General features: G+C 45.4%; 2 protein-coding genes across 2 annotated transcripts in view; one reads left to right on the forward strand and one right to left on the reverse strand.

The window, feature by feature from the left end:
• The first annotated feature begins 887 nt into the window (after positions 1-887).
• Positions 888-5,778, forward strand: Snrpf (small nuclear ribonucleoprotein polypeptide F). Its single transcript, XM_075954433.1, has 4 exons — positions 888-1,029; positions 2,619-2,744; positions 4,944-5,008; positions 5,644-5,778. The coding sequence occupies exons 1-4, from the start codon at positions 1,027-1,029 to the stop codon at positions 5,708-5,710; spliced, it is 261 nt and encodes an 86-aa protein (XP_075810548.1). The 5' UTR covers positions 888-1,026; the 3' UTR covers positions 5,711-5,778.
• A 140-nt stretch (positions 5,779-5,918) lies between these two features.
• Ccdc38 (coiled-coil domain containing 38) overlaps positions 5,919-23,541 on the reverse strand; it is a 44,436-nt gene continuing 26,813 nt past the window's right edge. Inside the window, exons 12-17 of the mRNA XM_075954357.1 lie at positions 20,448-20,520; positions 16,787-16,938; positions 14,120-14,255; positions 9,024-9,229; positions 7,304-7,397; positions 5,919-6,737 (exon numbers count right to left, since the gene is read on the reverse strand). Coding sequence (XP_075810472.1) covers positions 6,624-6,737; positions 7,304-7,397; positions 9,024-9,229; positions 14,120-14,255; positions 16,787-16,938; positions 20,448-20,520 — 775 coding nt within the window. The 3' untranslated portion in view covers positions 5,919-6,623. The remainder of the gene's footprint in view (positions 6,738-7,303; positions 7,398-9,023; positions 9,230-14,119; positions 14,256-16,786; positions 16,939-20,447; positions 20,521-23,541) is intronic.

The raw sequence follows: 23,541 nt of genomic DNA on the forward strand, positions 1-23,541 counted from the left end.
TCCAGCTCATTGTCAGCATATTTTAATAATATAATTGATAGTCTTTAGGTCTAGGCCAATCTGAAATCTTCAGTTACTCGGGAACAATTTTTGATTCATATAGGGTTAGGTCTCCCGATAAAGAAAAAAAAAAGTACTGTTTTTACACGGGCTTCCTATCACAAGAGAACCGGTATCTAAAACATTGGGATTATGGGAAAATTAAATGGGATTCTGATCGATATCTTTCCATCCGTTAGATTAACCCTGGATGGGTTAATTCCCTACATTCTTATTTAAAAACACATGTAAAGGGACCGCCCTGGTCTCTGGAACTGGCCAAGATTAGAAATCAGAACGACAGAGGCCACCCCGACTCGCCTTGACCCGGTCTCAACCTCTGTACTGACCCACTTTGGTGCCTTTCTCTTGCGCTCAAGTAGTCTCGCCTTCCCCAGCTTCTATTAAAAACCGGCAAGTGGGCATTCTAAAATAGAGTCCTCTCGCGTTAAAGGGGACCACGCCGGGGGCGCTCCCCAAGTGCTGCATCTGTGGGAAGGTGAGCAGGGACCTCCAGAACCCGAACTCGTTCTCTCTGCTGAAGGACAGAGTAATAAACCTGCAATAGCAAAAACAAAACACAACGAAATAAAACAAAACAGCAAAAATAAAAATAAAATTTAAAAAATCCCCGTCGGCTCTCCAGGGAGAAACAGAAAATCCTTGCGGCGAAGCAGAAAAACCCGGGGCAGTTCAGTTGCCCCACTTTAGACGTTGCCTGGCACTGAGATACAAACTCGCGCTTTCCTCTGGTTGCCAGGAGACAGCGCCCGCCATCTCCTCCAATCAGCAAGCGCGTTCTTTGAGTCCAATCACCGAAGCCGAGAGAACGCGGGCGGGAGGTGAAAGGTGACGCCTTTACTTTTGGCGGCCATTTCTCCGAGCGCTGCGCGGTTCCGGTCGGCGGCTGCTTCTCCGGTCACGCACGAGGGGTTTGCAGCGGCGGGGTCGGCGGCGAGCGGGGTGTAGCGCGAGCGGGTGTTCGCGATGGTAAGGAGGACGAGCCCTCTGGGCGGGGCGAGAGGGACGGCCCGGTTTGGCGGGGCTTGCGGCGGGCAAGCGCCGTCCATTCATCCCCATGAGGCTCCGCGCGGCTGCACGCTCGCTCCTTCTCCCCGCCCGGCGGAGGGAAGCCCTGCAGCGCGCGCCTCGGACCCCTTCCCGTCCCCGAGTCCCCCGGCCGCCTTTTCCCGCGTTGTTTGGGGCCACAGGGAAGGGGTAAACTGAAGCGGGGTTTCGCTCCCCGAGAGCACACGCCACAGTGCGCCTTCATCCCGTGAGGTTGACACCCCTAGCTCATTGTTCTCTGGAACCGAAGGCCCGGGCCACCCCTCCATTCATCTGATGCTGTTCTTAGGGCGCCAGGGACTCATGCAGACCCTGCAGTTTCTCAGGTGTGGGAGGGAGGGAGGCAGGCGACAGCCCGTCCCAGATGTAAGCAATTGGCGCATAGTGGCCATCGCTAAGCGGGAAGCTGACAGGATGCCCTGGGAAGGCGCCTTGGGAAGTGAGAGCGCCGAGGAGGAGCACCCCTCTTTAAAAGGTGGCACTTCACCGGAAATCAAAGTGACAGGAAGAGCAGGTGGAAGAGTGTGTCACGCGCGAGCCCTAACCAGAAAGTAGGTTGACCAGTTGAAATCCATGGGCGCCAACAGGTGCTTGCAATAGTGGTTTTGAATTACGGACCGCTCATGCTGACACGTGCTGGAAGTGTTGGCTTCTCGCCCTTGCAGAAGACCTGGGCTCGATTCCTAGGTCTCTCAAGGCCTGTTAGGAAGTTTGTCTCCTTCAAGCGCAGCTGGAGAACATTGGAGCGTTTTTTAAGCCAAGACATCACATGACTTGATAGATGCTTTAAAAATAGTGGTTGCTTTGTGGATGATAAATTATAGGCAGTGGAAATTGGCTACTGATTTAGATCCTGCCCTCCAAGATCCCCTCATCTTAGAGTTTAGTAACCAAACTTCTCAATTTCTTTGGGATGATGGATGAGTAGATTTGGGATTGTTGGTCCTGAATTTAAAGGGAATTATTGATTTTTGCAGAATAAGCTTGATACAGTTGCATTGAGAGGCACTTGTCATGATAAAAACTGGAGACCTAGTCCTGCCTCCCACAGTGAAAGTGAACCTGATTTGCCCTCTCCATCTTTCTGTCGTTTTGCATTGGGCACTCTTGCTTCTTATGTCTGCAGCAATCTCCTCAGACGAGTGCCTTTATTTCTTTAGAGTGTGGGTAGTGGGTAGTGAGTAGGTATTTGGGGGTTTTTTGTTGTCTCAACACTGCTTGGAATAGAACCAGTGGCCTCTTGCATGCCAGACCAGTGCTTTGCCATTGTGCGTTCTCCACCCCCACCTGGTATTCAGTATTTGATTGCTTTGTCAATGAGTTAAATGTGAAGTTGACTAAATGGGTATTTAAATATATCTGACACACTCCAACAAATTGTAACGTGCCGGTGAATCAAGTTGGCCCTAGCTAGATGCCCCTGAAGTCTTGCTTGATGGTTTGGTAGAGAGTTGGGTGGTGGAAGCTGAGCTAAGCAAAAACGATCAAATGGTGCTTTTGTTTTCTTGCAGAGTTTACCCCTCAATCCCAAGCCTTTTCTCAATGGACTGACAGGAAAACCAGTGATGGTGAAACTCAAGTGGGGGATGGAATATAAGGGCTACCTGGTCTCTGTCGATGGCTACATGAACATGCAGGTAAGCCCAGGAGTGCCGGCAACAGTAAGACTGTTTATTTCACCGTCTCCTCAGAGGTTTACTGTGACTGATAAGTACACAATTAAACTGACAGACAGAAAGCAGAATTGAGGATTAAAGTGCCCTGCAGGGAGGGTGTTGAACTGATGTACTTAGTACTAAGACCCAGGATCAAACCAGAACCCCACCATGAACTTTACTATGACAGCCAAAGAAAGAAGAGCTTTGGCGTCTGGTTTCTGATACCATTTTATTACAGAAACCAAAACCTCCCAGCACTTCCTTTTTCAAAGAATCTATAAGAGAAAATTTTAAATTGTTTTAATGAATGTTTTAATGTCTAAAAACACAGCATGAAAGCAATTCGCTGACAGCATTTTGTCATGGAACAGAAAAACGAAACAGAAGAACTGGAAATGGACTGTGCCTTCGCTTCTGTAGTGATTTATGGTGTATCCCTGGCTAGCCTGGGACGCGCCATGTAGACTGGGCTGGTCTTGAACTCATAGTCATCTGCCTGACTCTGCCTCCCGAGTATAAAGATTAAAGACATGTGCCTTTGTCTATTTTTTTTATTTTTTGTTTGTGGTGGTTTGGTTGTGGTTTTTGTCCAGGTCTTAAAGGTTAGCTACATGGATACCTTAACCAGAAATGCAGCTAACAAGCATATGGAAGTTTTTGTTCTGGAAAATTCTTGAAATGAGTCATTCACAAAGGCTATAGAAAAATCACAGTGAAAAATACTGTGGAATTAGTGAGGAGAGTTCAGTTTTATGAATATGCTGAAAAACCACAGAATGGTGTTTTAAAAGTAAGTTTTGTTCTACCCCAGCACCTCATAACTCAGTGTGGTGATGAAAGCCTGTTATTCCATCATTCGGTGATAAAAGGTAGGACCAGAAGTTAAACATCTTCTTCAACTACATGGAGAGTTAAAGACCAGCTCAGAATACATGAGACCACCTTATATTTGGCTACATTTCCTAAATGTAGCTTCCCCAAGTTACAAAATGTATCTGAGTAAGCTTAATTTCTGAGTTGCCTCATTTAGCCAAAACTTACTGTCTGGTTGGTACTGTGATGGTACTGATTGGTTCTTGATTCGGTGGTGGGAGATGATAATGTAACAGATAATCAGGTATGATACACAGCACCATGATAAAGCAAACCAAGGGGCTAGAGGACGCAGTAATAAACACGGCAGTCTAGTCTCTCTGAAGAAGCCATGAGCATCCCGGAGAAATCGCCTCAGTTGGAAAGGGCAGCAGATGCAAAGCGTCCGTCCACAGGCATGCTCGGTGTGTTCAGGGTGCACGCAGCAGAGTCAGAGGGAGCTTCTTCAGCAGTGGTGAGGGGTTTGGATTAAATACACGATGGGAAGCTTTGGGGCATTATTGTAATTTAGAAGCCAGTTAAGTGTTGGGACATGTAAAATCAGTGGCTCTTCATGTATTGCATCTGATAGCAATTATACAAAATAGTCTCACAAATGTGTTTTTGGTGATAAGTTCTCTAGGTGTTTTGTTTTCCTCCAGAGAAGAAACACCTAGCGGGTTTTAAATGCCTTACACCACATCTTCCTATTTTTCATGTCCACCACCTGCTTATGAAGGAAGAGTCCTTCTCTTATTCTGCCCTTGGTGGTCCCATATGGCATTGGTAGTGGGTTTTTTTTTTTAATATGAGAATGCCAGCTAAACATTTTAAATTTAAAATTGGAATAGTTTGGCTGAAATAATTTTACAGATGATTCTTGTCTTGATTTTTTTTTCCTCCCCAATGAGTACATGAATTTTTCAAAATCTTCTTTGGTTTGATTAATATATTTTAGTCATAGGTTTTGTACACCCATCTTAATATGATCCATAATGTTTTGCTGTGAGAAAAAGTTAATGTCTGATTCTTTGGATTTTTAGAAACTTGAAAAGTTATAACTCATATTGGAATGGAAGCTTTCTTTGATAATCAGAAATAACATCTAGAAGGCATAACAGCTTTGAAACAAGCTTTATTAGTTTTGTACCATGCATGTCTTAATACAGAAGATCCAGATACAAGAGTAACAGAAAGCTAATTTTCTACTTACTAATTACGATACAGTCTGAGTTGAAGTCTCGTCTCAGTCACTGCTCTCACCAATAGGTGCCACACTGTTCTCTTCTTGTGCAGTTATACTAACATCTTTCTTTCTATCTAAAGCTTGCAAATACAGAAGAATACATAGACGGTGCGTTGTCTGGACATCTGGGTGAAGTTCTAATAAGGTAATGAGCGCGTTTGTGTGTGAGGAGTTACTGGTGAAACTCAATCTGCTTAAATCAGTCTTTTAGTTTGGGAATTACTTTAAAGAAAAAAAGCCAAAAGATTTAACAGTTCTCTGCATCTAGACTTTAGAAGCCTTTGAAATTACTAAATTTGTTGGGAGATTTCAGTTCATCCTCAAGGTTTTCCTACTGTTGATTACATTTCCCCGTCCTTAGCTGTAACCTGTCTCAGTGTCCTGGGTTACAGAACTTTGAAGTTTAAGTCTAGCTGCTGAGGATTTGTTGTATTCATTTTCTAGTATGAGCGTCCACCTCTATTCTGATGAGTTGTGGGTGTAATTGTGGTGACAGTGCTAGAAGCATGTGCCGTGTGCTTTTAAACATGTCTGTATAGCACCAGCAGAGGAGGGTGGCAAGCTGAGTTTAGTATCCAGTTTTAAACATGTCTGTATAGCACCAGCAGAGGAGGGTGACAAGCTGAGTTTAGTACACATGTGCCGTGTGCTTTTAAACATGTCTGTATAGCACCAGCAGAGGAGGGTGGCAAGCTGAGTTTAGTATCCAGTTTGAAAATGGAGCAGTGATGATCGTGCGTGGTTCGAGTGAATCAAAACGGACCTTTGTTTTGTTTACAGGTGTAATAATGTTCTTTATATCCGAGGCGTTGAAGAGGAGGAGGAAGATGGGGAAATGAGAGAATAGCATCTTTGAGGTTTTTTTTTATATATATGTATTTCTATACAATAAAGATTTGGGTTTTTTCAACTTGACTTGTGAACTATTTCTATGCAGACACTTGTATGCAAAGCGCAAATGTTGAAGCAATGGATAATCATAGAACTAATGCTTCAAGAGCCCCCAGTTTTATTCAAGGTGACTTTTTGGTAAGCCCACTGATTTTTTTTCTATAAAGGATAAATAAGTTTATGCTTTAGAACTTTTCTGAAGGTGAGTTTCAGCCATGGTAATTGTATTAACTGAGCCTTAGCTGTGTCGTTTAAGGTTTTCAAACCACTTTAACATGCTTAAAGTTAAACATTTCCTTATTATTTATATTTATTGTATTAATAAATTATATATCAATATAGACTAATGTACATATTATAGCTAAGTCAAAACATGAAAACTGAAATAATTACGGAGATAGAGCATAACACAAACCGACATTCAAGCTAAAGGTGTGTGGTTTGTTCACTTAAAGTTGTCAGAGCTTACTGTGAGATAACCAGTCTCATGGTCTGAGGCCATAGTCTATAGTTTGTACGTTTTAAGCCTGTCCAGTTTTCAGAATAGCACATTGTTAAAATGTACATTCGTAGCAATGAACTTCCTTATTGCTTTAGAAAATATGACTAAAATTCTCATGCTTTGAGGGAGGGAGGTCATTCTGCTATAAATCATGCTTCCTATAATTCTATCAATAAAGTCCTTTGGATGTGTCTCCAAAGGGGACAACCTAAAGTACAGTATTTCTTAGCTCATGGATGATGGCACTGAGTAGTGGCTTTGCAGAAGAAAACAGTTGCCATGCCTACTCCTGTAAACTTCAGCCTTGCATCACTGAACGCCAACATCGTATAAAACATTTGCTAATTAAATGTCTTCATGCTCCTGTTCAACTAAAAAAATACTCTTCCTCCTGTGTTTTTGTTCTTGTATCACCAATTAAAAGTAACTCCTGTTTACTATCAGGTCGAGGTTTCGAACGGTAGACCAGTCGTCTTCCCAGCTGAAATAGGAAAAACAAAATAATTTTCTTTGGCATAACTTTTCTGTTGCAGTATGTAGAATGTCAATATTGAACTCTTTACATGAATAAAATGGCTTAAAATAGGAGTTATAGGAGATGGATAGAACCTGCTAGATGTCCAGCATGCTTGGCAAATGGGGGCACCTTTAGAATACCGAAGACGGTGGAGTGATGAACAGAAAGTTAAGGAGCAGGTAGCTCAAATACGACTGGCCAGGAGAGCACCGTGTTGGCCACTAATGTTGCCTTCCCTAGTGCTCTACCTGGGTTTCCCCTCAATGGCTGCGAGGTGCTTTGTTGAGCCTGTTTGAGAAAACCATTTTAATCCTTGTTCTTGTTGGGTCTTGGAAGTGTTTGCATTAGGAGCTTTTAAGGAAACCTGTGATTCATACCTCTCCCTTCTCTAGTGAATGTGTATAACTTAGGTGTTTGGGTAAGGGAACTGCCATGTTATGCTGATCATGATGGGAATCCCCAGTGTCCCTCGGAAGGGTGGGCAGTTCTCATGTGGACTGGACTGGGAACCATGCTGGCAGAACACAAACCTTCTTCTTGGGCTGTGCTACTGCTCTTTCCAGAGCAGCTTTTAGCCGCTCCTCCTGGTGTCTTTGCTTTTCTCTCATCTTCTCTTCACGCAGCCTGTCATAGGTAAGGAGGTACATTCTTATTAGAAATTCTCTAATTCATAAAAAGCAAAACTTCTACATTTGTTTCTCTCCCCCCCCCCATGGGCCACAAGAGGGCGCCAGAGCTCAGGACGGATGGCTGCGAGCTCTGCGATCAGCGGGAATCGAACTTGGGGCCTTTGGCAGGAAGGGCGATCGGGCCTTGAACAGTGCTTAACCGCTGAGCCATCTCTCCAGACAGCTAAACATCTACATTTGTGTTGCTTGATAATGAACTATCCACGTGTAAGGTTCCCATAGCGATGGCTTTGAATATTTGGCAATGGTAAGGCATTTGATTTCATCATTTTGGAAAAGTCCCTCTTCCCAGTTTGGTCGGAAGCAAGGCCATGCCTTCCCCTCTCCATCCCACTGAAGTCCTTTATACCACAGCTACTTTAGCTCCCAGCAACCTCCCTCACCTGCCTTTAAAGTTTCTCAACCTGGGGGTCAAACCACTCTTCACAAGGGTCACATATCAAATACCCGCATATCATATTTACATTACTATAACAGTAGCAAAATTACAGTTTTGAAGTAGGAACTAAATAGTATAAACTGTACTAAAGGGTCATAGTATTAGGAAGGTTGAGGAGAAAAAGTTCTTTTGAAAACTAGGACTGTGTGCATGTTACTGTAGGAAATAAGTTATAATTTACTCTCAAAACCTGAGGCCATCTGTCAGGAGCCATCCTCCGCTAAGGTAAGTTGGCTGCATATTCTGTGAGAGCCGTCACCTTCATTTTTACATGAGCAGGTGGTATCCCTGTGCACCAGTAATATTAACAATATCGATGGCTAGCATGTCACACATGCTCAGTGCTTTTACATTGATTTGATACATCAGCCCTATGAAATAAATATCACAGCTGCCTACAAAGCAGCCTTAATGAGATAGACTAGACAGATGTTCCCTGCTTACGTCACGGTGGTTGTAGCTAAAAGGGCAGGCTCCATGCCCGTATCTGCCACACCAGAGCCACAGTGCTCACCTGCCCCTCTGCGTGAACACTGACTACATCAGCATTCCCCACGTGCCATGTGATAGCAACCACGTTATGCTATCACAGCTCCAAAAGAAATGACTACGAAAACCTTTAACTTGTAAGGGTGAGGTTTTGAGGAGGATGACAGTCCTATAAGGCTGTCCGTGGGAGGAAGAGCAAGAGTGTGTGCCAGCTACATGTCCCAGGGGGAACCCCTCACCGAACAGCGCTGAGCTTCATGCCATTCCTTCCTTATACACCCTGTGGTCTAACGGTAGAACCTGCCCCACAGTGTTGATCCTGCACATGACAGCCCTTGAACTGTGTTCATATGACTGGAGACCCTCCCCACAGCCATCCTGGTTGGGGTAGTTGTCCCTGCTAAACTATTTTCCCAGCTCCTTTGGTTCGGAGTGCTCATTGCCTGTAGTAACAATAACACTCGTTTCTCAAGAATATTCTCTGGGGAGGTGAGCATGCGTTGACCCTGCCCCCCCCCCAAGTTGCAATGCTTGCCACGTAGAGGTTGCTGACGGGGGTAGGGAGGTGGGGGGGGGGTTACACGAAAGCAGCCACCTAAGCCATTGGCTATACTGAGAAGAGTATCACCATACTTTTGCCGTCGCTCCTTCTGTTTGATCCTTTCAATGGCTTCTACACTTTCTTTGGGAATAGATTCGATGAGGTCACTCAGCTCCACCAGGCGAGACTCGACTTTGACCAGCTTTTGAACTGCGTTCAGGCTGCCGACCTCAGCATCTCCGATGCAGACTCTGTAGACTTGATTAATCTTTTTACTAAGCGAGTCTATCAGCCTTTCCTGAGCTCAGGAAGAAAGCAGAAAACATTCTTTCACTATTCACTCACTGTCAGTAAATGCAAAATTCCACTCTACCGTGTTAGCAATGAGAAGTCCTTTAAACCCAGGGCCTAAGGCATGGTAAACAAACGTTCTATCGTTGAGCTACACCCCCGACTCCCTAAATGATTCTTTAAAAGACAGATCAGTGAGAACATGTAGCAGGGGATATTTGTGCTGTAGTTTATAGTCATTACAGTGATACCTGGGATTATATTAAAATATATACAATATTTACAAGCATGTGTATAAAACATTCCCTAAATGTTCTGAGAGCAGACAAAACATCTAAAATCGCTGTACTACCAGCGGTATAATGGTGTTCCTTCCCCATTTTTATTACACTCACTAAAGTCCATACTGCTATGTGATATTTATTTGCATATGTGCTCAGTCCCCTTCTTGAGGGGGAATTGTAGAGCAGGGGCTACTGCTTTGGCTACCGTGTACCCCTAAATCAGTGTCCTGCACATAGCTACACACTTAATAAATGTTTGCTGAATCAATGAATGCATTCTTTCAGAGAAGCGCGTGTTCAAGCAAACAGATCCTAGGCTGACCAAACAGAGCCTTTTAGGAGTTGAAAATCAGAACTCTCCAAGGGGATGCCATTGCTGTATTCTACTCTAAAGAGATTAGGCCGAAGCCCGCCAATCCCTGTACCTCGCCACTGCGCTCTTTTACTTGAAGTTGCAGTCTCTTGAGCTGGTAGATAACGTAACTCGGGAGAGGAAAGATAGCATCCTTTATCTCCAGAGGGACTCAATAAACTTCTCGACAAAGTAAATCGTTTTCCATGTACGTTCCTGCCCCAGGATTGCACGCTTCTGCTCAAGAAGACGAAAGTCACAGCACAGTCAAGGAAACCCCACCCGAGGCCAGTGGACTCGCACCGCTGGGGAGACCCAGCCTGGACCACAGGTGCCTCACAGAGCTGCCACTGGCCTCAGGCTTCCAACAGCATGTCGCTCCACCTCCTGCTTTAATAAATGTTCTGAAGATCCTAGCGTCTCACTTTCTAAATACTGTATTTCCATTTATACTACAAGAACCGTCTATTTTTTTTAAAGAAAACTTAGGGAAATACAAAACAATACAAAAGAAAATCATGAATCCTATTTACCATGAAGTCTGTCTGTCTGTCACCATCACAGCATAGCACTTATTGTGTTTCCTAGTTACAGACCCACACATTCTTTTTAGAAACCTTGGAGACAGCTAAAGGGCAGAAAAATATAAAAGGGGAAAATGTGAAAGGACACCACCAGTGTGTGTGTGGGTAACACACTACATAAAAATCTTGCCAGAAAGTGGGGTTCATAACTATAATCCTAGCACCTAGCTGAGGCAGATAATTGCCATGAGTTTGGGTCAACCAATGGGATCCTCTCTTGAAGAGAAAAAACTTACTCTAATGTACATGGGAATTTAAAGTATTTAATTCTGGTTTTTAGAAAAACTGGTAGGAAAATGTTCCGATGGAAGTTTCTGAAGGCTCCTTGAACAGAGCATTGGGGATAGAGAGACGGTGACTTTTCATGGTGTTTTTCAAGTTCCCCCCGCCAAACAGCAGAGGGAAATACAACATGAAATACTTTGTTAAAACAAGATAACAGATTAAGAACTAAGAGAAGGAAATGAAAGAAGGCAGCTGTGTAAATGAGATCGAGCCTCTGGTCCTCCACAGCTAAAGAGCCAAGAAAACTTCCAGGCTGAGGCCAGCTAGTGACGTCAGAGGTGTGCAAATGAGTCTTTTAAACTGCCACTAGAGGGCAGGCTCAGGCCAGAGCGTGTGGGAGGAGCAGCGGCTCGGATTGGCCGTCCTGGCAGTAGGCGCTGGGTGCAGGAAGATGGATCGAAGACTGAGTACCCCGATAGCATAAGGTGCTTGGTGCTTGTCATCAGTGAACAGGATCCTATGGGACCAGCACAGTACTTAAAACTGGAGAGCTGTCCTTTTTTTTTTTTTTTGGTTTTTCAAGACAGGGTTTCTCTGTAGCTTTGAAGCCTGTCCTGGAACTAGCTCTTGTAGACCAGGCTGGCCTCGAAATCCCAATCTGCCTGCCTCTGCCTCCAGAGTACTGCCACCACCGTCTGGCTGGACTCCATTTTTCTAATCCGTGTCTCCTTCCTTGCGGACACACATAAAACCAGAGATGATCAAATTCAGCCAACATGCCGTCCCGAGGCCACTAAAAACAAACCGCTGCTGCTGAAAAGTCATGTGGGCGGGGAGACACAGGCTACAGTTCTGTCTATAGCGTTCAAAACAGCAAAGCAAATCTATGGTGAGACGTTAAAACAGGGATCGCCTTGAAGGATGGAGCGATCCAGGGCGGGGTTCTGGTAGGAGCCAATTTAGTCCCTCCTCTGTGGACTGCTGGGGGCTGTGCTGGGTTGAGAAAATTCCTTTAGAGGCAGACTTGTTTGTCAATGTCAATGTTATACTTAGTATTTTTAAAATAAAAGTTTAATGAGGAAAAATTTTTAAGGGGTTGAATACATTTGTTAAGTGTGGCAGTTTTGAAAGAAAAAGTTATTGTTATAGATTTGAGGTCCCTAATGATGACACCAAAATTATTTGTGCTATATTGTCCTCAATAAATCGGGGGGGGGGAGACTTAAGATTAGGATGTTTATTCATAAAGGATTATGTTTTGTATAATGCTTCATTCGTGTGTCTAGGGGTGTAGCTTTGGTCCTGTGCCTGTCTAGCATGCGTGAGAGGCACCTAAAAACTGCATGAAAGGGCTGGAGAGATGGCTCAGAGGTTAAGAGCACTGACTGCTTTTCCAGAGGTCCTGAGTTCAACTCCCAGCAACCACATGGTACTCACAACCATCTGTAATGCGATCTGGTGCCCTCTTCTGGCCTGCAGGCATACATGCAGACAGAAAAGACTGCATAAAACTAGGTTTGGTAGCAAATGTTTGTAATCCCAGCCTCAAGGAAGGGTGGGAGGAGAAACTCAAGGCCATCTTCATCTGCATAATTTGAGGCCATCTTTGGATTATGAGACCCAGTCTCAAAAACAAAATCAAAACAACAACAACAAAAAACCCCTTCTTCCATATCCCACACTTCCTACTTTTGGAAGACTATGAGTTACTAACCCTGTGCTCCAGAGCGTGCCTGCAAATTGTCCATGAATTGCCAGTGTCATACTTAAGACTCTTATTTTGTGGATAATCTTAAGCAGGACTTAAGCAGTCCTCAGTGGTCTTACCATCTGGGCATTGAGCCCTGGGCCCTAGATTCTCCCTTCCCTTAATTGACTCAATATTTAAAGTATTGAAGATGCCTTTTCCCCATCGTCCCCTGCTCTGAAATTAGAGGGGTTTGGTTGAGGTGTGGATGCCAATAATGTCACAAATAATTTGTCTTTTATCTTACAGGGTAGTCGGTTTCAGAATTGAGTTGAAGGATAGGAACAACCCAAGTGTCCATCAGTAGAGGAATAAGTAAATAAGTATGTGGTTCATAAGATGGAATATTGTTCAGCCTTAAAAAGGGCAAAATTCTGATACCTGCCACCATGTGGATGAATCTGGAGAACATTGTACTCTGTCACACAAGGTCTAGACAGAAGACACGTATTTGTACATATCCACTTGCACAGGATACAGAAAGAGTCACCTTCCAAGAGACCAAGAGCGACAAGCAGAAGTGGGCGGTGAAGGGATGGGGGGGGGGCGCGTGTTTAATGGGCAAGCACCTTGTACAAGACCAAAAGCATTCTTCAGATGGGTTGTACAGACCAAAAGCATTCTTCAGATGGGTTGCAGAACAGTGCGAATATATTTGACACCAAACCGTACATCCAAAAATGGTTAAGATATTAAAAAGCTTATGCCTAAGTGATGGAGAAGTTTGGGAAATAGACCGTGGTAACAGTTACGTTGGGTGAACGTACTTAATGCCATTGAATTGCCCACTCAGAATGGTTAGATGGTAAATTTTCAGTATATGGTACCACAGTTTTAAAAAAAAAGTTGATTAAAAAGAAAAGCAACTGAACTATTCCAGTCAACACAGTCCCTGCCACAGCTGCTAAGACATCATACTGTCATACCTTAGGACATGCAGGAGCCTAGCAGCCAGAAACAGCCCTTGCCTTGAGTAACTCTAGGCAAGGGAGGATGGTTGCCTGTTTTCTAATGCAGCTCATTCCCCAAATCTACCTCCGTCTAAAAAGTCAAAGTTTGCGATCGTAAATGTAACATTAGCCCCACGTAGCAGCTTTGGATTCTTATTTCCCTAGAGGTCTTTCCAAGAAACCAGAGGTAGTCAGAGTTTCTTGTGGACCCGAAAGCTACCCTGGTCATTCATTCAACAAACATTTATTGAGCATTGACGCTATGGGGACACTGAGCTCATCAACAGGATTGTCCCTGTGGGAGAGATGAGCTTGTCAAGAGATAAGGGTATTAGCATATGTCACAGGTGCTGGGAAATGAGCCTATCCATTTAGGCCCAAAGAAGTTGACGCATGTCCTAGGCCCAGGGCTGGGCAGATTTTCCAATCAGTGTTTCATGTGTGGGTTCATGGTGTGTTCACTGTGCTACTGTCTACTTGAATTGCCACCAAAATGGTCAAAGGCAGTGAACTAAGTCACACAAACACACACACGGGCAGAGAAATGCAGTTTGAAATAACGAGAGCAACACCTCACATGACCCCCAAAGTCAGTATCAATAGTTCCTAGCTAGTAAATTGATTCTTCCATATTAGCAAAAATAATTCCTGTCAGCAGTTTGTGGATCACCTTAACTGCCCCTGCCAAGTGCTCGGCACACAGGGAGGCCAGATTAAGTACCAGGAGACAAAGTTACCACAGGCCAAGAATGTACCTGAGTATCCGAATTGAATTCTCCGAAACTGAAGAGCCTGGACCTCAGCTCCAGTTCCGCTGCCTTTTCCTCTTCTCGCTCACAATTGGTCTTGAGCACCTTCTTGTGCTCCAGCAGGAACGCAATGTTGTTGTTTCTGATGCAAAAGAAGGAGGGGACCATTGTCTATAACTCAAGGTTGAGGGATGAAGGAGGGGACCATTGTCTGTAACTCAAGGTCGAGGGATGCAGCCCTCTTCAGCTCTCTGTGTGTGTGTGTGTGTGAGAGAGAGAGAGACAGAGAGAGAGAGAGACAGAGACAGAGAGAATGAGGGAGGGAGAGGGAGAGAGGGAGAGGAGGGGAGAGGGGGAGAGAGGGAGGGAGAGGGAGAGAGGGAGAGGAGGGGAGAGGGGGAGAGAGGGAGGGAGAGGGAGAGGAGGGGAGAGAGGGAAAGAGAGGGAGGGAGAGGGAGAGAGGGAGAGAGAGGGAGAGAGGGAAAGAGAGGGGGAGAGAGGGAAAGAGGGAGAGAGAGGGAGAGAGGGAGAGGAGGGGAGAGAGGGAAAAAGAGGGAGAGAGGGAGAGAGAGGGAGAGAGGGAGAGAGAGAGAAGGAGGGAAAGGGAGGGGGGAGAGAAGGGGAGGGGGAGAGAAGGGGAGGGGGAGAGAAGGGGAGGGGGAGAGAGAGAGAAAAAGAGAGAGAGGGAGGGAAAGAGGGAGAGAGAGGGGGGAGGGGGAAGAGAGAGAGGGAGAGGGGGGAGGGGGAAGAGAGAGAGAGAGAGAGAGAGAGAGAGAGAGAGAGAGAGAGAGAGAGAGAGAGAGAGCGCACGTGCACAAATGGGAGCCTAGCCTGTGTCGCCATGGAGGACAAGAGGTCAGCCTCAGATGCTAATCCTCACTTTTCACCTTCTTTCAGACAGGCCCTCTTCCTTTAGGAAAATGTTTGTTGTGGTCAGGTCAGGGATGAATGCCCTGGTGTATGTGGGGGTCAGAGACAACTTATGGGACATGGCTCTCTCCCGCTACCATGTGGATTCCAGAGATTGGACTCAGGCTTGGCCGCCAGCACCTTTACCCCACTGAAGCCTCCCAATGGCCCAGGGTTTCTCTTTTGTTGTTCACAGAAGCAAATGCCAGGCTGTCTGGCCCCTGGGCTGCTGGGGTGTCTCTTGCTTGTCTCTGCCTACCATCTTGCCTTAGGGGCACCGAGATTACAGACGTCCACTACTATAGCTGGCCTTATGTGGTTTCCGGGGCTCAAACTCAAATCCTCGTGCTTATTCAATAGTTGTTTTATCCCCTAGTCCTATCTTTACATCTACACTCAAGTTACAACTAGGCAAATGCACGCTTATAATGCAGGCTTTAACTCCATCAGAAGACACTTTCTTTCCTTCCTCTGCTATTGTGGTTCCCCGCAAGACCCCAAACAAAGCAGCAGAATGGAGGTACCGTCAGGACCATAAGCTGTGCATCTATCTCCAGCTTGTGAGTGTCCCCAAATCTGGCTGACACATCAGAATAGCCTCAGCTTCAGGGAAAATGAATACCTAACTAGTTTGCCTCGAGATTCTGGTAAAAATCCTCTAGAGCATGGGTTGTGGAGATGGCTCAGCAATTAAGAACACTGGCTTTTCTTCCAGAGGTCCTTAGTTCAATCCCCGGCAAACCCTGGTGGCTCACAACTATCTACAATGGGATCTGATGCCCTCTGCTGGTATGAAGATAGAGCACTCATGTAGATGTACATTATAAATAAATCTTTTTTAAAAATCCTCCAGGGAAATATATGGTCATAGATCCCTTTCCATCTCAAACATGCTCACCTTCTCTGGGCTACCACCACATACACCAAGGATGGAACTGGGCACAGAGGCACAATGAAGGGTGCTGGGAAGCCCTGATTATTTGGGGGGGGGGGGGTTTGCCTTCTGGGCAAATTAATTGGTTCTGATGTTAAATGTAGTTTTACCCATTTCTTAAAACATTTGCCATCTTTTGATGCAGAAAACTGTGTCGAACGATTCTATACATTTTGCACACAAATGGATATAAAGTTTTACACTCTGTAATCTGAATGAAACTCTTCTCAAACCTGTGATCTCAGGGGAGGGACTCCATGATTCATATCTAGTCTCCTCTGTGTTAGGCCTGTATTGCTGCTAGACACGTAACATGATGTAGTGCTAAGTCACAGAAAGTCATTTTGCCGAGCTTCACACCCAAGGATATTGTGTTTATTTCCACCCAATCTAGGTAGCCAGCTGTCCTGGATAGAATGGCAGCGATGGGTGTCATTTCAGCTCTTCCAGCAATACTTCAGCAAGTGAGAGGAACTGGAAGAAAATTAAACTAAAACCAGTCTATTCTGCACACTTGTAAATGTTACCTTCTTTGTGCCCAACACGTAAATCATTTTTTTTAAATATTTATTATGTATACAATGTTCTGTCTGTGTATATGCCTGAAGGTCAGAAGAGGGCACCAGATCTCATTACAGATGGTTGTGAGCCACCATGTGGTTGCCGGACTTTGGAAGAGCAGGCAATCCTCTTAACCACTGAGCCATCTCTCCAGCCCCACGTAAATCATTTTCAATGAAAACCCCAGCCTAAACCATGAGCAGAGGCATCCCGAGTGAGTTGGGTGTGGCCTCTGGTTAGTAACCGTCAAATGGGAGAAACGTACTCACATCTTATCTTGTATAAACCTCTCTCTTTTGTTGACATCTTCGAGATTCTCATCCACATCCTGGGAATACTGGACCAAGGTGAGATTCTGTTCCTCCAGCTCGGTGAGGACCTGGAGCAACTCTTCTGGCTCCTTGAAGTAGATCTCCGGCATCTAAATTGGCCAAGGGTGAAGAGAAGTGTGTCAGATACACCCGTGTGACTTGTCCAGACAAGGGAGGGAGGGAGGGAGGGAGGGAGGGAGGGAGGGAGGGAGGGAGCTGCCATACTCGTCCACTCTCCACGCACATGGCAAACTCCTTGAGAAAATCACCTTTTGAGGAGGAGCCACTTATTTCTGCTGGGGTGATGTGGGAGGTCCTTCTGTCTATGTGTTGCTTTTATTGGCTAATGAATAAAAAAAACTGGCTTGGTCTATAACATGGGAGGAAGAGGGCAAGAGTCAGAGGGACGCCATGGAGCCTCCGCCAGAGTCAGACATGCAGAAACTTTGCCAGTGAGCCACTGCCACATGGCGATACACAGATGAATAGAAATGGGTTAAATTAATATAAGAGTTAGCCAATAAGAAGCTAGAGCTAATGGGACAAGCAGTGATTTCATTAATACAGTTTCTGTGTGATCATTTCAGGTCTAAGCTAGCTGGACGGCAGGGGAGAACAAGCGGCCCTCCCTCCAACACAGGAGCACTACTGTAGATGTATGATGTTGTAGTACATTGTGGCAGGGTCACATGGTCGACAAGAGCTAGAGAGGAAGACTCAGGGGTCCCAATTCCCTTTAAAGAACGCGCTCCCAAAGAGCTAACTTCCTTCCACTAGGCCCCCTCCCCAAAGATGTTCCATCCCTGCAGATGTCACATGGTCTGCAGCGGAGTTCCCACCCTCCCCAGCAGTGGGGACCACACAGATGCCTTTGGAAATGCTCAGAATCCATCCTAGAGTGACTGTTTTGAGTATGAGGGAGGCAGAGGGAATTGTAAGGGAGCCACACCTGGTTCCCCGGGAGAGATGGCAAACTGTAAGAGGTGAGATTTGGGGTGTGGGGAAGAGATGGGGGCTAGACAGGAGGAGGGGGTAAAAGGAGAAAGGCTACAGCAGAAGGAGGGGAAGGCAGGAGAGGGGAGAAAGGAAAGATGGGAGGGAGATAAACTGATGGAGATTCGTTTCTTCTCAGTACTATTTGATATGCCCTGACTTTGTAGAATAAGCATTGCGTTAAGTACGCATTTTCAAAGATGATTTGTATATTAATATAATGTGTTATAACTTAAAGTAGCCAAGACACAAAAGCAATAAAAATAATCATAAATTGCCGAATAAGGAAATACAGTACATATATACACAATGAACAATGTTCAGTCTCAGAAAGGAGAAATTCTGTCTTCTACAGTACATTTGTGTGGTTATGAACATGTGTGTGCACATGTGTGTTGGAGGCTGTAGGAGAACCTCAGATGTGGTTCTTCAGGTACTGCCCACTCTCTCCATCCCTCTCTTCCTCTCTCTCCCTCCATCCATCTCTCATCTATCTACCTGTCTGTCTATATATCCCTCCATCCATCTCTCCATTTATCTGTCTGTCTGTCTATATATCCCTCCATCCATCTCTCATCTATCTACCTGTCTGTCTATATATCCCTCCATCCATCTCTCCATTTATCTGTCTGTCTGTCTATATATCCCTCCATCCATCTCTCCATTTATCCATCCATCCATCACAAAATATTTTTGCAGTCCTTAAACTCACCAATTAGGATAGGTTGGCTGGCCAGCAAGCCCCAGAGTTCTGACTGTCTCTATTTCCCAAGTGTTAGAAAGGGCTCTAAGCTACTCAGCACTGTACCTGGATTTTTTGTTTGTTTTCATAATGGGTTCTGGGGCTGGAAATTGGGTCCTTGCGAGGAAGCACTGTACTTCCTACTTCCCGCCTCCTCAGTACCTACTGAGCGCACTCCACAGACCCATTCTTCGTTTATTTTGTTATTGTTTTGAGACAGGCTTTCTCCGAGTAACAGTCCTGGCTGCTCTGGAACTCACTGTGTGGACCACGATAGCCTTGAACTTAAGAGATCCACCTGCCACCTCCTGAGTGCACCACCACCGCCCAATTTTCATGAGCCTTGAGGATCATTAGGGTAAGGAAAAGAGCCCAGCCAAACCACACAGTTACAGTGTTTGATCCACTTGTTTAAATAAGTATTTAGATAACCAGTCTTTAAGAAACAGGAAATAGAAAGATAGTTGCCAGGGGCTGGAGGTTGGAGGGGTGTTGGACAGACACAGTGTTTCAGATGAAGAGAGAGAATCTGCCTCACAATAGGGTGTGTATGGTCAGTACTGCTATACTGCACACCAAAAGTGCTAAGATGGACCGCCATGTGTTTGAGCACAGTTTTAAAAGCAAGATGACCTGGATACAGTATGTCTTGTTTAATAATGGGTGGTATTTGGTGGTTTCGTTTTTTTTTTTTGAGTGAGACTTATTTATTTTATGTATACTGTGCTCTATCTGCATGCATGCCTGCACGACAGAAAAGGGCATCAGCTCTCACTATAGATGGTTGTGAGCCACTATGTGGGTCCTAGGAATTGAACTAAGGACCTCTGGAAGAGAAGCCAGTCCACTTAACCTCTGAGCCAGTTCTCCAGCCTCTTTTATCCCTTTTTAAAATTATTTGAGCCTTTGTGGTTGCATTTAGATTGAGGTAAGCTCACAGTTTTGCTGCAACAATGGGGTGTCTTGCAGGAGGATTATTTAGGGTTCTGCTTACCTAATAAAATGAAAAATTCTGGGTTGGTGAGGTAGCTCAGCGGACAAAGCACTGGGCGTGCAAGGGTGAGAAGCAGAGAGACACGTGTAAAAGCCGGGTAAGTGTGGCAGCCCCCGCCCCCCCAGCCCTCTCCCCTTGTGATCCCAGCGGTTAAGAGGCAGAGCCGGAGGATTTCCCAGGACAAGTTGGCTAGGTAGCCAAAATCAGTGAGTACCAGATTCAGTCAGGAACCTTGTCTCAGTAAATAAAGTGAAATGCCATTAAGGAACACATCCAGTGTCACCTCTGACCTCCACATGCAGACACACACGTGTTTACTCACAGGCAAACAAATACACACCCACCACACACACAATGATAAACAGTCTAAGAGCTGGCATTTGACAACAGATCTGCTCCAAATGATTTCTTTCGGGGTTGGTTTTTGAGATGGGCTCACTGTGTACCTCAGGCTGGCCTTGAACACATTATGTGGGTAAGCCCAACCTGCCCTTCAGTCCTGTTGCTGCCTTGGCTTTGTCTTATTGAGTCAGGCATCTCTTGTAGCCTGGCCTCTCACTTGCTATACATCTGAGGATGACCCAGGACCGCCCAGCCTCGCACCTCTGCCTCCCAAGTGCTGGGATTGCAAGCCTGCTCTGTCACATCGGGCATCTGGGCCCGACACCTGTGGCTCTCCTGCCTCACCCTCCAAAGGGCCGGCACAGTATCTCCTTCTTTGTCTATTTTTCATAAATGGCTTGATGACAGAGATAGGCAATAGCCAGGATGTGAGAGCAGAATCAAGCCACATTTCCTTCTGGAAAATGCGTGACATGTTTCTGAAATAGGACATTTCAGAAGAAAAGAATCTGCATTGACAGCTAGAACCAAGAGACACAGCTGGTTACCAGATCGAACTCCAGCGTCTCGTCTTCTAGAAAGAACTCCAGACTGTCCTCCGAGCCCATGCTTTCATCCCGACTGTTAAAAAAAAAAAAGAAAGAAAGAAAAATTATTTCTGAGTCACTTTCCATTGTGACTAGGGTTTGCCTTTGTTTCTAAATTGACTTTGAACCCTAACTGCCACGGAGTTCTTTTTTAAATTTATGTGTATGAGCGTTTTGTCTACATGTGGGTCTGTGTACCACATGCAAACCTGGTGCCTCCGAGACGGGAGTTACAGGGAGTTATGAGCCAACACATGGATGCTGGGAATCGAACCCAGGTCTTCTGCAAGGACAGCCAGTGCTAGAACCACTGAGAAACCTTGCCAGCCCCTATCACAGATTCTTTTCATTAGACGGCTTATCGTTTTAGGGGGCTGCTCACCCCACGATTTCACAACTGTGCCAAAGAAAAATCATACTCAGTCCCAGACAGAGTCACACATGCAGGAGACCACACAAAAACAGGTTATTTAGCGGCATCAAAAACGTAGCTTGCTTTCTCTAAAGACACATGTGACTCCCTATCTTGTCATATCTATTTTGTCACTACCAAAGTGGACATGACTTCAAAATGTGAGCTCTAGCGCTGGCTCGAGATTGACCGCCATCTTCAGAATGCTTTTCAGTGAGACAGCTACCTGCCTCTTACGGAGAAGATTTCCTTTTGGTAATAGTTCCTACTTGTATGAAGAAGTATCAGGTAAGTGGATAGTAAGATACAACTTTACAGAATAATGACGTTGGACCGTTGGACCTACGAGATGACTCAGGGGTGAAGGCTTTGGCCACCAAGCCTGATGATCTGATTTGATCCTCAGAACCCACATGGTGGAAAGAAAGATCAGACTCATGAAAGACGTCCTCTGACCAACCCATGTGTGTCGTGAAGAACACACACACTCTGGGGAGGGGGTAGGTAAAAACTAATGACAGGTCTTGGAAATTGACTCTGGAAAAAAAGTCCTTTATAAAAGATAAACCAAAAACAATTAGAATTTTAGTACACCAGGAAAAAGGAGAGAGGGAGGGAGGTGGTGACGGAGGCTGGCGTGAGGAGAAAAACGAATAAATGAGGGCAGGGAGGAGAGTGAGGTACATACCAGTCAGGATAGTGACAATGAGAAACAGCCGATGGGACTACAGAGATGGCTCAGCAGTTCAGAACACTTGCTGCTCTTTCTGAGAACCTGAGCTCTGTCCCCAGCACCCACATCAGGCAGCTCACAATAACCTATAACTCCAGCTCCAAGGGATCCAGCAGTGCCGTCTTCTGACCTCCACGGGCACTGAAGACACAGACAGACAGACAGACAGACAGACAGACAGACAGACAGACACACACACACACACACACACACACACACACACACACACACACACACACACACACACGCCGGATCAAAGGCTGAAGCTGTTGAGAAACTAGACGTCACACACACGGCTGGCGGGAGTGTAAAATGGTACAGACATTGGAAACAAACTGACTTGTACCGTCTAGCACACTCTTGCCTTCTAGACAATCACCCGGAGACATAAGAACTATCTTGACACAGAACGCTGTATGAGGAGCTAAAGAGACGGCTCAGAAGTTAGGAGAACTTGTGCTTTTGCACATGGTGGCTCACAACTGTCTCCAACTCTAGTTCCAAGGGGATCCAGCGCCACATTCTGGCCTCGTGGAGCCTGCATGCACATGGGGAAAACTTGTGCCAAACACCCATACATGTAAAATATTTCTTAAATATTTATTTATTAGGGCTGGAGAGATGGCTCAGCGGTTAAGAGCATTGCCTGCTCTTCCAAAGGTCCTGAGTTCAATTCCTGGCAACCACATGGTGGCTCACAACCATCTGTAATGACGTCTGGCGCCCTCTTCTGGCCTGCAGACATACAGACAGAATATTGTATACATGATAAATAAATAAATAAATATTTTTTTAAAAAAAGATTTATTATGTATACTAGTTTTCTGCCTGCATGTATGCCTGCAGGCCAGAAGAGGGCGTCAGATCTCATTATAGGTGTTTGTGAGCCACCATGGGGTTGCTGGGATTTGAACTCAGGACCTCTGGAAGAGCACGCAGCGCTCTTAACCTCTGAGCCATCTCTCTAGTCTGGTAGAATACTTTTTTAAGTTGAACAAATAAAAACGTATAGTGGCTTTATTCCCGAGAGCCCCACACTAGAAACAAGGTGGATATTCTTCAGTAGGTGAACAGTCCAAGTACACAGCATTCAGACTACAGAGCACAGCTCAACAACAAGAGAACCACCTGCTCATGGTCTAACATGGCTGGATCTCCTGGGAGTTAGTATTAAAACCCAAGGGTTACATGCAGCATGACCCTGCTTACATCAAATGACACCATCAGCAATGGACAGATTAGTTGCTGCGGGGGTGGGCATGGCGATAAAAAGACATGAAAAATCCAGGGGTAACATTTTGCATTTGGTAGGGCCAAGGCTGACATCCTGGCTGTGGCTTTGCCCTTCGGTTTGGCACAGGATTCCTGTTACCAGAAACTGGGTCAAGAGTCAAAGGGGACCTGCCAGGGACTGCATCTAAATCTACAATCATCTCAAAAATAAAATCTTAAACCAGGCGATGGTGGTGCACGCCTTTAATCCCAGCACTCGGGAGGCAGAGGCAGGCGGATCTCTGGGAGTTGGAGGCCAGCCTGGTCTACAAGAGCTAGTTCCAGGACAGGCTCTACAGAGAAACCCTGTCTTGAAAAACCAAACCAAACAAAACAAAGTAATAATTAGAAAAAATAGCAAGGGCCAACTAAATGTCACAGAAGTGGGGGACCCCAGGATCCCCAGAATTCAGAGTCCAATGTCCCTGTGGCCCTCAGGGAGTGTCATGGACAGGGCACTCGGCTCAGAGCCCTTCCTCAAGGCTAGCATGTCTGACTCAGTCATTTATCTCCTCAAAACCTCTTGTGTAGCTAGGGATGAGAATGTATGAAATGAATTAACAATCACGTTATGGAAGAAACAAAAGAGGCAATAAAAATGCTTTATGGTCCTACTGCAGCAGCTAGCAGAACAGCTC

The sequence above is a fragment of the Microtus pennsylvanicus genome, chromosome 20 (genome assembly GCF_037038515.1).
Source record: "Microtus pennsylvanicus isolate mMicPen1 chromosome 20, mMicPen1.hap1, whole genome shotgun sequence".
NCBI classification, from domain to species: Eukaryota; Metazoa; Chordata; class Mammalia; order Rodentia; family Cricetidae; genus Microtus; species Microtus pennsylvanicus.